The 13,729-nt window shown below is 36.7% G+C and overlaps 1 protein-coding gene across 8 annotated transcripts in view; it reads right to left on the bottom strand.

Annotated features, from left to right (window-relative positions):
- The window catches only part of ECT2 (epithelial cell transforming 2), a 63,909-nt gene extending 50,910 nt beyond the window's left edge, over positions 1-12,999 (bottom strand). For 3 of the 8 annotated variants that reach the window (XM_019946268.3, XM_019946272.3, XM_073803912.1), the window contains exons 1-12: positions 12,856-12,999; positions 9,122-9,273; positions 8,656-8,735; positions 8,451-8,543; positions 6,751-6,933; positions 5,189-5,278; positions 4,229-4,336; positions 3,196-3,269; positions 2,351-2,481; positions 2,095-2,210; positions 1,932-1,994; positions 405-627 (exon numbers count right to left, since the gene is read on the bottom strand). In XM_019946268.3, coding sequence (XP_019801827.1) covers positions 405-627; positions 1,932-1,994; positions 2,095-2,210; positions 2,351-2,481; positions 3,196-3,269; positions 4,229-4,336; positions 5,189-5,278; positions 6,751-6,933; positions 8,451-8,543; positions 8,656-8,735; positions 9,122-9,251 — 1,291 coding nt within the window. In that variant the 5' untranslated portion in view covers positions 9,252-9,273; positions 12,856-12,999. The remainder of the gene's footprint in view (positions 1-404; positions 628-1,931; positions 1,995-2,094; positions 2,211-2,350; positions 2,482-3,195; positions 3,270-4,228; positions 4,337-5,188; positions 5,279-6,750; positions 6,934-8,450; positions 8,544-8,655; positions 8,736-9,121; positions 9,274-12,855) is intronic. The other 5 variants (XM_073803910.1, XM_073803911.1, XM_033855485.2 and 2 more) reach the window with 4 other exon arrangements.
- Between the last annotated feature and the right edge of the window lie 730 nt (positions 13,000-13,729).

Below are 13,729 nucleotides of genomic sequence, written 5' to 3'. Positions count from 1 at the left end.
AGATCCCACATGCCGCGGAGCAACTAAGCCTGTGTGCCACAACTAGTGACCCTGCGCTCTACAGCCCGAGAGCGACAACTACTGAACCCGCGTGCCACAAGTACTGAAGTCCGCATGCCTAGAGCCTGTGCTCCGCAACAAGAGAAGCCACCGCAAGGAGAAGCCCGCACACCGAAATGAAGAGTAGCCCCCGCACACCGAAACGAAGAGTAGCCCCCGCTCGCCACAACTAAAGAAAGCCCGCGTGCAGCAACGAAGACCCAACGCAGCCAAACTTAAATTAATTAATTAATGTAAAACAAAGAGCCTTTCATATTCACTGTAGTAGGAATTTATCTATCTATATTCTAATAATTATTCTATTCCACTAAATTTAAACATCAATTTTTTAAAATGTGAATTACCTCCGTAGTTAATGCTAGATTCTGGTGTGTTGGAGATATCTAGGAGTGACCCTATAGAAAGGGAATGTTCAGCTGACGGGCGCTTACGGGGAGGGAAAGGTGACATGTCTGTCTCTCTTGAAAGCTGAGCAAGTGTCTCCTTTAAACGACGTCTTTTGCGATTGCTGTTTGGGGTATTTAGAGAAAGCAGTGATACTGATTTCTTGAGCTCAGGTGTATTAGCCTGCAATCAAAAGCACAAAAGCTCAATTTTACTTCAGTGGTTCTTTACTGAGACAGGAACAAAAGAAAAATATATTTACGAGTCTGACAAAATCGGGGTTTTGCACAAGAACTGTACATCTATATACTCTTCCATGTAATTCAGAAGCTTCATGAAACATAATAATCAAAGGAGCATTGTAATTATCTAACCCTTAACACCTAATGCTTTTTCTCCATAGCACTATTACTATTACATATTCATCTGTAAGCGTCTTTATTGTCTACTCCTCATTAGGCCATAAACTCCAGGAAGACAGAGACCATTCATATTTCATTCACCGTATCTCTGGCATTTAGCACAATGCTTGGACATAGTGCTCGCCAATATTTGTCGAATACCACTTGATTTTAGGAGTTCTCTTCTGAAATCTAAGGCATATTTTTTAAACTTTATGTCAGGAACCTTACATTGAGAATAAAAGAGTCCAAAGAGAACACAACAGAGTACATATTTAGATTTTATAGAAACACAATAAATCCACACCTTCACTTTCAAATATTCCATTCAAAATTATTAAATCTCGAACTGAAGTAAATTTTCCTTAAAGCCTGCTTCTATACCTTTATGTCACATTTTGGTGAATGATACTACTTTTCACCAAGATCCAGCATCCAGGCTGGATTTTTCCTTGCCTATATTCCTTCTACTACAGTCATTTTTAAAATGCCATCTCTCCCCTTAATATTCTTCAGTGGTTCCAATATGTACAGGACAAATCCAAACCCTTTAACATATTAAAAACTTGATTCTGCCTATCTAGTCAGCTTTATCTGTTGGCCGCCTTTCCCACACTCTTTTCCAAAGCCATACTAAACTACTTGCTATTTTAATGTACTTTCAAGTTTTCATTCCCTCTCCCACCTGCTATCTAACATGAATGTCCTTACCAGGTTAGCCTAGGAAGCTGGCTCATATTTATTTGCTCTTTCAATTGCGCCTGAGTCTCTCAGAGTGAAGCTAGTTAGAATACATACATTACTCAATTAGAGCACATTTCTGCACGTCTCTCTTTCCTTTAAGGTTCTAAGTTTTTGAAGATAGGGATGTTACTGTTCATGATGGTATTACCAAGAATTTGCACAGAATGAAAATCTACATAGACTATTACTCAATATCCAACTGTTTAATTATTCTGAAACCCCTAAATATGACAAAAAAGATGACCTGTGTGCTAATTATACTATGCTCTTTTGGGATAAAAAAGTGTCATCTTTATACAATCAAATTCACAGAATAAATGACAAAAGGGACAAAAAGCATACCTTTTCATATAAATACATAGTTTCTCCAGCTCGGGCATCCATCTGAATGCTTCCCCAGAACCACTAGGGGAAAGAACATTTTAATTAAGAATTTATCTCATCAGATAAGCTATCAATATTACCAATGTTTTTTAAAAACCAATCTCATTCTAGAATTACTTGCCTCTTGCTTGACAACATAAAGTTTCTTTGAAGGTTCAAATGGAAGTTCTTTTACTATATTTTCTTCAACTATAAGGTGAGTGCATCTTTCATCTCCAACAGGTAAATAGTTTCCTCCTAAAGAGGAAAGCATACAAGCATACATAAGCCCAACTATTTAGCCCCAGGCCCAAATTTTTAAAGAGGCATATTCACCTCCTGATCAGCAGGAGTAAGCAATAAAATACATATAACTTCTAAATTATGCTAAATTCTACCTTGCATTTCAGTCATTTCTTCCATATTGGTTTTCTCTTCATCTGAAAATCCCAGGAAACTTAAAATGCAATCTTGAAATGGAGGAACTTTAAATTCATTTCTAAATTCATCAAATGATGCACAGAAATCCCTAAAAACAAAACACACTCTTCTAAAACCAGCTCAACTGAAATTCAATAAGTTAGGCAGATTAATTTATAAATCTACGGTAATTCTCAAGGTTTTAGCATAACCTATTTACTGAAAATATTTTACATTTGGTCCTGAAATGTTCATAAAAACCTCAGTTAGAAAAAAAATTGACGTGTCCGCAGTCATCCCAGAAGTAACAACATCTCACAAAGTTTAATCACGGGTAATCTTTACAAGATGCAAATCTCTGCTCTGTACATGAAATTTTATATGCATTCCAGGAGTTCTATAGTTTCATAAAATCTTAAGTAATAATGAAGTACAATAGCAAGGAATTATGAGATTGTAAAGCTTAACAAGGTTACGAAATGCAATCACCACTTAAAATGTAACCAGACAAACAGAAAATAAGAAAAAATATGGCACATCCCAAACATCCAGATGCATTAAGCTATTACCTGATAATTTTAGAATGTTCTTAATGGTTATTAAATTATTTCACAAAGTGAAGTTCAAAGATATCATAGATGTCTTGCCATTTTCAATTTTTTATAAACAAAACTTTGCTCCTCCTAGACTTTATTCCCTAAGCTTCACAAAGACTGACTTAATTTTTTATATACTAATCTATGAATTTTGGGCATGTGGGTTTATCTTCATGACACAACGTGACTGATTCACATAATTAACCACTGAATTTCTAAACACTTACTGTTCATTCCGCCTTTCCCAAGCTTTATATATCCATTCTGGTTTCATAATTGGAGTACCCAGGCTCACAGCTATCTAAAAACATAAACACGTTTATCATTAATTATATGGTGAATTTTTACCTTAAATAACTGCATTCATGCAAGTTATAAGCAATTATATACATACATTTTGCACAGTCTTAGATCATTGTTCATCTGCTTTGTAACAAAATATAAAGAAAAATTAACAGAAAAAACTATCTTTCCATCATACAATTTAGGTTAAAATAACTTTGAAACAAGTTCCATGATGTCCAAACTGTTTCACTGTATTTTAAATAAATACATCTGTGAAGTTAATTAAGTTCATCTTTATTACATTTCTATTTCTCTTTGTGTTTACCTCCTTGGAAGTACTAACCCCCAAGACAGCAGTAAGAGTAAGAGAAAATTTCCGATTAAGTCATTAAAACCTTAGATATGAATTGTAAGTATACCTCCCAGGAATTCAGCAATACCCTAAAATTACCATTTGCTACATAAATACACTGATGGAGGGTGGGAACAAAGTGATAAACTCTTCCTAACATATTCAAGTGCAATCTTAAACTAAGACTTTAATCCCAATGAAAGTATTTTCTCCCATTCTTTTATAATTTTCACAAGTTAAATCTTGGAACCATTTTATAAGAACAAAGTTCTGCTTTAGATAAGAGAGAAATATCTGCCCTCATGACCTTCTGACTTCCTTATTCACCACTGCTCATAGTAATCTTTGCTAATATTATTCATCTGCCTAAACTGTTATCCACCTACCAACCTCCACAATCCCCATCATCTTTTAAGACCTAACTCAAGTTCCACTGCCTCCTTCAAACCTCAGGGGCCACACTCCTATGATTTAAAATGTTTACTAAATGTTCCTAGAGCAAAAATTGAATTTCTGATCCTCAATAAATTATGGGGGAAATAGACAGGATAAGAGCACTACTGTTAAATCCATCCTCAAACAGTGCTATATTGAAATATACAAAAATACCGAAGTCTACATACCCTGAATTTTTCTCCTTGTGTACAATTTGCCACCAAATGTGTAACTTTTGAATTAAAGTCTTTTCGAATAACTCCACCCATGTGATGAACCAATGTCACCAATCTGACCTCAAAAGAAAATGTAAACATTGACTTTATCATTAATTTGAACAAAATTTTAAACTATGTTTATAATTCATTTAGCATTTACTGAATACTTTCTATTTATAAGGTACATATGTGAATTTTTATAAAGATAAATTTTATGTCAAAAAAATTAAAGGTTCATTTGCCTTACTGGCACAGGCAAAATTATACAGAGATAAGCTAGTAAAGATGATCACACAAAACTAAGTTAATTAACAACTGGCTTTTACACAAGTAAGAAAGTAAATATATTACTTTTTGGAGGGGGCTGAAGTAGAAAAGAATAGCATTATTGCTTTGCCAAGCAAAGGGGGATATATCGGGCTCATGCCTGGAAAAACTGTGTGTCCCAGTACATTATTTTTTTAAAACCAGGTTGCCATCACACCAAGATTCTTCCCACAAAATTAGAGTAATACCCCATTAGCTCCAACATAAAAAATTTTATGGGTCAAAGAAAGAAGTTTCTATGAATTCTCTAGAGCAATGAGAATGCTTTAAGGCTGGACCTGCATAACAAAAAATCACAATGCGTAAACAAAAACTTCAAATAATGTGGCTGATGTGATACTTAACAAAAAGACAGTTTAAACAGATTAGACAGTCATGAAATTTTTCTAATTCACATACCAGCTATCCTAGATGAAATATCTGTTTCTTTACAAGGCTCTTCAGAGTATTTCTTCACAAAGTTTAAGACCTAGTATATTCATAGTAATTTCTCCTTCAATGTTTTAAAAATAAAACCATGATATAACTACCAAAAAAAAAGCTAATTTAAATTTATTTTGCTAGAAAAAATATTCTTTGAATAGAATGTTTTAAAATACTTACTAGTTCTTCTTTCTTCCTGAATCCAGTAAAACATAGTACTAGATTCATCATGCTTGTACAATAGAGTGGGCGACATGAAAATGGCAAAGGCTGAAGGATACAACAATTTTAAATCTGTGAGCTTCTTTACAGTAAAAATAGAACACATCTTTCTCAAGCTAAACGTATTTCCCTCTCTTGCCAATTAACTTTCCCAATCCAAAGATATACTTCCATCTTTCAATATGCAACAAATAGCAAAAACCCAGTTTCACAATAAAAATTTCCCATGATTCCCATATCGTATTTGATACATATCATCTAGACACACTTTACTACTGGCAAATAAAACATAAATATTCATACCCAAACCTTTATTTCCAAAATGTACTTTGACACAGATGAAGTATTATATGGAAAGATTTCCATACGTTACTGTAAATGCTTCAAATTAAAGTTAAAAGAAGTCAAAAATAGTTTCTAATAAATACTAATAATACATACACTTGAACCAAATATGATTCCAATTTTTGAGCTAAAAAATGGAGATAATAAACAATTTAACAAATGGTTTTATCTATCTATACATGAAAGAAAATGGTTAAAAATATATATTTAATTTCCACTATTATACAGGAATGTTCTTTTCCATAATTGTGGCCTTTAAAAAGTTTATGTGGTTTCTGAAAGCAACACTTCTGAATCAAAACAGAGAATTAAAGATTATCATGTGCTCATTACTAGTATCTATAACAAAAGAAGCACAAAGACCCAAGCAATTTAAAGTTAAGGCAAGCTTAAGAATGCCAAAACAGAGCAATAAAAACCAAAGAATAGGTATTTACTACAACTCTTACATTGAAATGCTATTTAAAAACAAAAAGCTAAAGTAGGACTTCCCTGGTGGTGCAGTGGTTAAGAATCTGCCTGCCAATGCAGGGGACATGGGTTCAAGCCCTGGTCTGGGAAGAGCCGACATGCCGCAGAGCAACTAAGCCCGTGCGCCACAACTACTGAGCCTGCGCTCTAGAGCCAGCAAGCCACAATTACTGAGCCCACGTGCCACAACTACTGAAGCCCGCGTGCCTAGAGCCTGTGCTCCGCAACAAGAGGAGCCACCACAATGAGAAGCCTGCGCGCCGCAACGAAGAGTAGCCCCCCTCGCCGCAAATAGAGAAAGCCTGCACGCAGCAACGAAGACCCAACACAGTCATAAATGAATGAATGAATAAATAAATAAATAAATAGCTAAAGTAATTTCCCTAATTTTAAATCATGCAGAAACTGATAAAAATGGAATTGTGGTACCAGTTCTGTGTGAAGGAAAATTAAAGTTTATGTATATGTACACATCTTTAGAACTCAAGTTTAAGCAAACTACTACTTCCCAAGATACTGCAGGTATTGAGACTAAATATATGTAAATAATATTGTTTAGAATTAAAGGACTATATTAGAGTAGCCACTACTATTCCTATCCTAAATATTCACATTCTCAACAATTAATGAAATTTTTCTGCATAAAAATTCTTTAATAAAAATGTAACCTTGAGAAGTTATAATAAGCGTATATTCTTTCTTACCTCTCCTTTTTGTGCATAGTTTAATACAACTGGTGGTCCAATAACTCTACAGTCAGTCTTGTATAACTCATTAAAGACAGAATCCTGGAAGTCCATGACTATGAATACATTTTCAAATTCTGGAGAATCCAAACTTTTAAATTCTTCAACTGATTCCATCTTCACAAATGGCACTTTAATTTCCTTGATTTTTTTCACGGAGTTATTAGAAATAAAATATTATAAAATTAATTCAGGTGTCTCTCTAAATAAGACCTAAAAATCAATTCAATATCAACATTTTTATATTTGTAGAAGTTTAAAATCATACAATAAGCATTATACTTAATAGTGAACAGTCATATTTCTTTACTTATGTTTTTATATAAACGTATCTCCATCCATATTAAGATCTTAAATTTTGAAGATTATTATAAAGGTAGTCATTATAAAGCATCTAGTATGCATACAAAATAAAGATGATGAATTTTTAAGTACACGTATTTATAGTAAGATGCATTAGAAAGATATCCACTACTGCTCTTTATTCTGATCAAGAAAATGATGCCACGCATATAGTTCTTCCTGCACAAACTGTTTTCAGAAAAATAGAAAAAATACTATGACATGCAACATCTACAAAAAGGATGGAGTTAATGATTTCAGTATATACAAGGGAAGTAAGAGAAATATATGAAATATGTAGGCAGTTGCAGCATGGCAAACACAGGATATAAAAAGGCAAGTTAGTGTTTAACACTTTATACTGTAGATCTATGAAAAAGAATGAAGATATTTCGGTATCTATATGCCTCCCGTTTTTAAAGAACAGAACCATTTAAAAGAAAATTCAAATGGGTCAGTAAATTATTTGGGATTTATTTGCTAGGCTGACGTGTAGGGCTGAATTGTGTATATCCAAAACTCATGCTGAGGTCCTATAGGGATACCTTAGAATGTGACTATCTGGAAATATGGCCTTTCAACATGTAATTAAGGTTAAATGAAGTCACAAGGGTGGATCCTAGTCAGATTGGATTAGTGGTGGATTGGTGTCATTATAAGAGGAGGAAATTTGGACACACGAAAGAGCAGAGATGTGCATGCACAGAAGGCTGTGTGAAGATATATGAAGAAGGTGGCAGCCATCTACAAACCAAGGAGAGAGGCCTCAAGAGAAATCAAACCTGCTGACACCTTGATCTTGGACTTTTAGTCTCCAGGAAAGTGAGAAAATACATTTCTGTTGTTTAAGTTGCCCAGTCTGTGGTATTTTGACATGGAGGCCCTCACAATCTAGTATAACTGGTATAGAGAGTTAGATATATTTCACATGCTGAGGTAAATTCCCTGATGACTGTCAATTATTGTGATTTGTAATTCTGGAAATAAAGCAAGAATTTAGAATAAATATAAAATTATTGAGAAAAAAGAAGCTAAAGAGTTTAAAGTGTCATCTTCATAAATACATAAATGGAATGTCATTTAAATCTAACAATGCCAAATTACTTTATAAGGATTTCATTATTTATGAAACATTATATTTTTGGGTTTCAGAAACACCCAAATTTTAAAATAAATGTAATAGTTTCTATTAATCTAGCTTCAGAGTGCTCAGAGTATAACTTGTGCCTAATTTAGGTCCAATCACCATGAGTGGACTCTACAAATACAATCAAAGGAAGTGCAGCATGCCACATGCAATGAAATGCTTGACCTACCATATTAACAATACTTTTTATAAATTTTTCATCCGATTTTCCAGGACAACTTTCTTTTATCTTTATAACAGGGACTTCCATTATTTTAATAGTCTGTGGAAAAGAGACTTAAGTATGAGGTTAAGAAAACTATAAATTTATTTATACACAGATGGAAGAAAAATATTTAAAAAAACCCAAAAATCTAAAAACTAAATTCCCATACCTTTAAGGCTTTTATAAGTTCTTCTTGTTTTCCAGCTTCTTGAACTAATATTATTCTTGTTTCAATCTGAGGCATTTCTTCTATTAAAATTAAAAATGTTTAAGTAAAACATTTTTATTCACTAACATCAAAATCAACAGCACATGCAACTTTAGGAAAGATCCATTTATAACAGTGAAAAAGGAAGAACTGGCTCTTCTCCTGACCAGGAGAACAATGTTGCAGCTAGACTGCCCTCACATACGGAAAAAGCAATATCCAACAAGATGCTTTCACCTTCAAATTTGGGAAGCATTTATCCAAACAATAATAAAAATCTAGTGTAAAGAGTTTCTGTTAACAAATTTTTACTGAATACCTGTAGCCTAGCTTAACAGTTTTACAGTTAAATCATAAGAAAGTTACTAGTCAGTAAGTTTAGGATTAAAATAGTGATTTGATATTTTAAAGCAGATAACATGTTTACCTTCAACATATGAAGTAGATCCAATAAATAAGTTTTCCTTAGAAGTTTCAGTAACTTTAGAATCAAAAATGGAAGAGTCTGCCAAGCTTGTACTCCCAGTAGTGGATGTTAATGCACTATTTTCAGCCATTATTTGTACTCTTCTGCAATGGCTGAAAAAAACAAAATTTGAATAAAATTACATGAAACAAACAATTACTGGGCAAAAACAAGCATTATACCTAGAACTTATAAAAAGTATCACTACCCTTTTTTTTTTTAATACTGAACCAAACAAAGTCACTCAACTTCTCTGAGCCTCAGTTTGCTCTTCTGTAAAATAAAGATACTAATAACTGACTCACAGGGACACAGTAAAAATAACAATGTACCGAAAGTACTCAGATATTACCTGACAGTCAAAAAGTACTCACAAAGGTACTCATAAATACTATGCTACCTCTCCACTCCATACCTTTGCCCTCAACCACACTATTTCTCTTCCTGTGTTCATTTATAATACCATCATCCCCCAAATAATCCCAGTCAAAAACACGATCCAGCCATACTCTTTCATCTGCCTCATTCGCCCTGCCCCAAAGCATCTCTGTATCTCTGGGACCCAGCCCCCCTTTCTGTGGCCAATGTCACAGTGGCCACTTGGTCAAATACAACAGTTCCAAACAACTTTATCACCAGTTTCTTCAGCGGTCACTTTCCACATGGTTTTCAGGGTATGCTCCTAAAAACAAATGTGACCATATTATTTCGCTACTTAGAACTTCCATGAGCACCGCTCCCTATCAGATCAAGTTCAAATTCACCATCCACTTTACACTTTAGTCCTAGCCTACCTATTTAGCCTCATCTCCTGTATTTCCCCCAGTCCACATCGACTGTATGCTCCAGCCACAAAGCATTTCCCAGCATTTTTCAAATACAGATCATAATTTACTCCACACCTACTTGTATTTAATAGTGCTCAATTCTCCACCTATCATGTCTTTCAACCCCTGACCCACCACTCTTGACTTATCCTCTGTAGATTCCTCCAAACCTCTCATGTATAACTGGACTGCTCCCTTACTTGTATTTTTATATTACTTTACAAATGTCTAAAAGATTTCACGAGACAATTAACACATGTCAATAAGACTCTGGACTATTAAAGAAAATCTTTGTTTTTAAATTTCCAGGACTTAAAGAGTTGAAAAGTTAAGCAAGCAGGGAACAAAGAAAAAGTTGAATAGATCTTCATCAATTTAAATTGGGGTTTTTACATAAGTTTATTATCTTGAAGTAAATTTCCAGAATATTGGGCAAATATAAAGAGAAAGCCCAATCTTATCTGGAGGTCTATGCCTGATCTCTTTCCTACTTTTTCAGAATAATAAAATATACAAATAACTTCCACCAGATTTTTAGCAAAGTAATAGTTTCAGGTATCATTAGCAGCATTTCGGCATGGTGATGTCAAATAGTGTAAATATGTACATACTAATAACAACAGACCTAAGCGCAATTATTAGGTGCACACTTCAAAGACAAGCAACTCAGCTTCCTGTCTCAGCTCTGCACTTAGTAGGTTAAGCCTCAGCTTCCACATCAGGAAAAGAAATAATAGCACAACTCAAATCCAATTGTGATAAAAACTGAATAGATGATGTCTCTAAATGAGTGACGATTATTCATTCTCATATATACTCACAATGTGGACATTTCTCATTGTCTTACCAAACATCCACGGCAATCATTATTCTAAGGCTCTCCAAAGGAGTGCTCCAATAGTTGTTAATAAGAGCCTTTACCTAGAATCAATGATAAATTCTATCCAGCCCTTATTTTTTTTGTTAAGTCTCACACTTAAATGTTTCCAGTGAAAAAGAAAGGCTCTATCTAAACAGGCTTTCATTTAAAGTCCCCTTAAAAGAATGTTAAAAAGAAAAACCGGGGCTTCCCTGGTGGTGCAGTGGTTGAGAGTCTGCCTGCAGGGGACACGGGTTCAGGCCCTGGTCTGGGAGGATCCCGCGTGCCGCGGAGCGACTGGGCCCATGAGCCACAACTACTGAGCCTGTGCATCTGGAGCCTGTGCTCCGCAAGGGGAGAGACCACGATAGTGAGAGGCCCGCGCACCGCGATGAAGAGTGGCCCCCGCTTGCCACAACTAGAGAAAGCCCTCACACAGAAACGAAGACCCAACACAGCAAAAATAAATTAATTAATATCCTTAAAAAAAAAAAAGAAAAACCAAGAGATGAATTAACCTGCCTTAAGGAATGTAGGAGGAGGGAGACTTTAATAAATCAAAAACACCATGAGTTTACATTTTTCACCTATGCCTCTCTGTTTAAAGACCATCAAAACAGGTAGGTGATTGGGACTTCCCTGGTGGTCCAGGGGCTAAGACTGCGCTCCCAATGCAGGGGGCCCAGGTTCGATCCCTGGTCAGGGAACTAGATCCCATATGTTGCAGCTAAGAGTTCGCATGCCGCAACTAAAGATCCCATGTGACCCCAACGAAGATCCTGCACAACGAAGATCCTGGGGCAACGAAGATCCTGCATGCCACAACTAAGATCCCACGCAGCCAAAAAAAAAAAGGTAGGTGATTAAAAATTAAAATTGACTGATGACACTGTATGTGATCAATTTACTGCCAAAACAGTTTTAAAATTTAGAAAAAAGCTGCATGCTAAACTCATCACATATCAACAGTCTGATTACAAACTGAAATACACTAATCACTTTTTCACATTTATGTATTCTGTAAGTTTTTATAACAAACACAAAAGGATCAGTGTTCATAAACCCATACAGATTACTTCTCATCTGAGAACATACTCAAGGAGCTTCTAACTAAATATAACTCATGCCTTTTTTCATCACAAAGATAAAATTTGTCATTTAAACAAGTTTTCTTTTACTTATTTTTTTAGGCAATCATCTTTCAGGGTGGAGGAGCTAAACGCCTTCCTGGGTATGTTGGTGGTGTTACAATAACACTGCTAACATTACATAACACTGTGACTAACAATATTTATTTAACGCTTAATATGCGGCATTATTCTAAACTTTTAGACATTGTTCTAAACCTTTTACTTGTATTCATTTAATCTTTGCAACAATCCTAAGAGGCAGGTACTATTATCATATTCCTCTTACAGGTAAAGAAACCTAGAGCGGAGAGATTAATTCCCCCCCAGGTCAGAGTGTTGTTAGTGGCAAAACAAGGGTTCAAATCCGGTCTGATTCCAGAGGCTGCGCTTTTAACCATTAAGCCATACCCGTCTGTACGCGGGGTGGGGCGCTGGAATGAGCGGGCGTTTTATCTTAAATACTAAAAACTAAAGAGAAGACGCCAAGAAGAATCCAAGGGTGAAACCACTAAGTAATCTGAGATAAGCCCCCAAAGGGCGCAGCTGCCGGCCCCCAGAGCCGCAGAGCCCACTGCGGTTTGCCAAGACCCCTTTCCCGACAACTCCCCACTTTGCCCAGAAACTCTTTCGGAAGAAATATTCAACCAGGTGAGCGGTGACGACGCACAGCAGCCAGGCGGACCTCGGGCTCCCACTCCGCATCCCGGCCCCGATGTTGGGAACGCGGCGGTGTGGTTCCCAGAGCCGGGAAGCCAAGGCTGGGAGCTCCGGAATTCGCGGTCACCGGGGCGGGGCCGTGGGACACAAGCAGAGCGGCCCACTGCTCCAGGGACGCCGGCCCTCTCCCACCTCCGCCACCCGCACCCACAGAGCCCTCACCACTCTCAAAAGACGCCCTGGAAGTTCCACCTTTTCAAGAACCGACCCTTCTCACTTTTACCGCCATTCCTCGCCTCCGGCGGCCGCAGCCAATTCAAAAAGTGACCCGCAGAGGGGCGGTGATTGGCCGCCGCTCTCCGCCCACCTCCCCGCAGGTGCCAACCGATTGGTTGTGCGTGTGTTTCAAATAAACCCAACGGCTCCGACGTCAGAACGTCCCGAATTTGTAGAGAAGTGCCCGGATGTTACCAGGAGGTGGTAGTAATGGCTCCTGGGGTTCTGTGGGAGTAGCAGGTGTGTCTGTGACTACCGCTTGTTTACTCAGTAAACATCCCGTTTCCTAAGGAAAGTTTGAGTGGATTCTTCGTCCCCTCGGCTTTTTTTTTTTCCCCGCCACCAAATCCTTTAAACGTAATCAGTGCCTTGACAGATGAATTTTTCTCCAGTGATTCCTGTGAGCTGTAAGATTTTTCTGCCTGAGCTTTAGGAATTTAAAGTTGGGTTAAGGGGTTTGGGGTTTGGTGGTTTTGTTGGCGCGGCGGGGCCCAGGACACGGGAACTCGGAGTCTCTCCAGATGGACTTCAAATCAGCAGCCTCTTATTTAAATCCTGACGTATGTAAAGCACTGTGCTCTGGTCTAGGGAATTTCACGGATGATTAGAATAAATTCTTAGTGTTTCTAAGCCTTTTTAAAAACATATATAAGCTTGCATTTGAACAAATGTAAAAATATGTCACGAGATTCTAGACTCTTCTGGAGCCAAAGTAAATTGTTAGCTGCTGCACCCGCCCCTCCCCCCCTTCCCCGAGGTCTTTTGCTGCTTTCCTCTGAAGTCTAGCCAAGAATTTATCGGTTTTCCTATAATTACGATT

Source organism: Tursiops truncatus, chromosome 4 (genome assembly GCF_011762595.2).
Source record: "Tursiops truncatus isolate mTurTru1 chromosome 4, mTurTru1.mat.Y, whole genome shotgun sequence".
Classification (NCBI taxonomy): Eukaryota; Metazoa; Chordata; class Mammalia; order Artiodactyla; family Delphinidae; genus Tursiops; species Tursiops truncatus.
The sequence above is the reverse complement of the archived record's forward strand: the minus strand, read 5'-3'. Positions and strand labels throughout refer to the sequence as shown.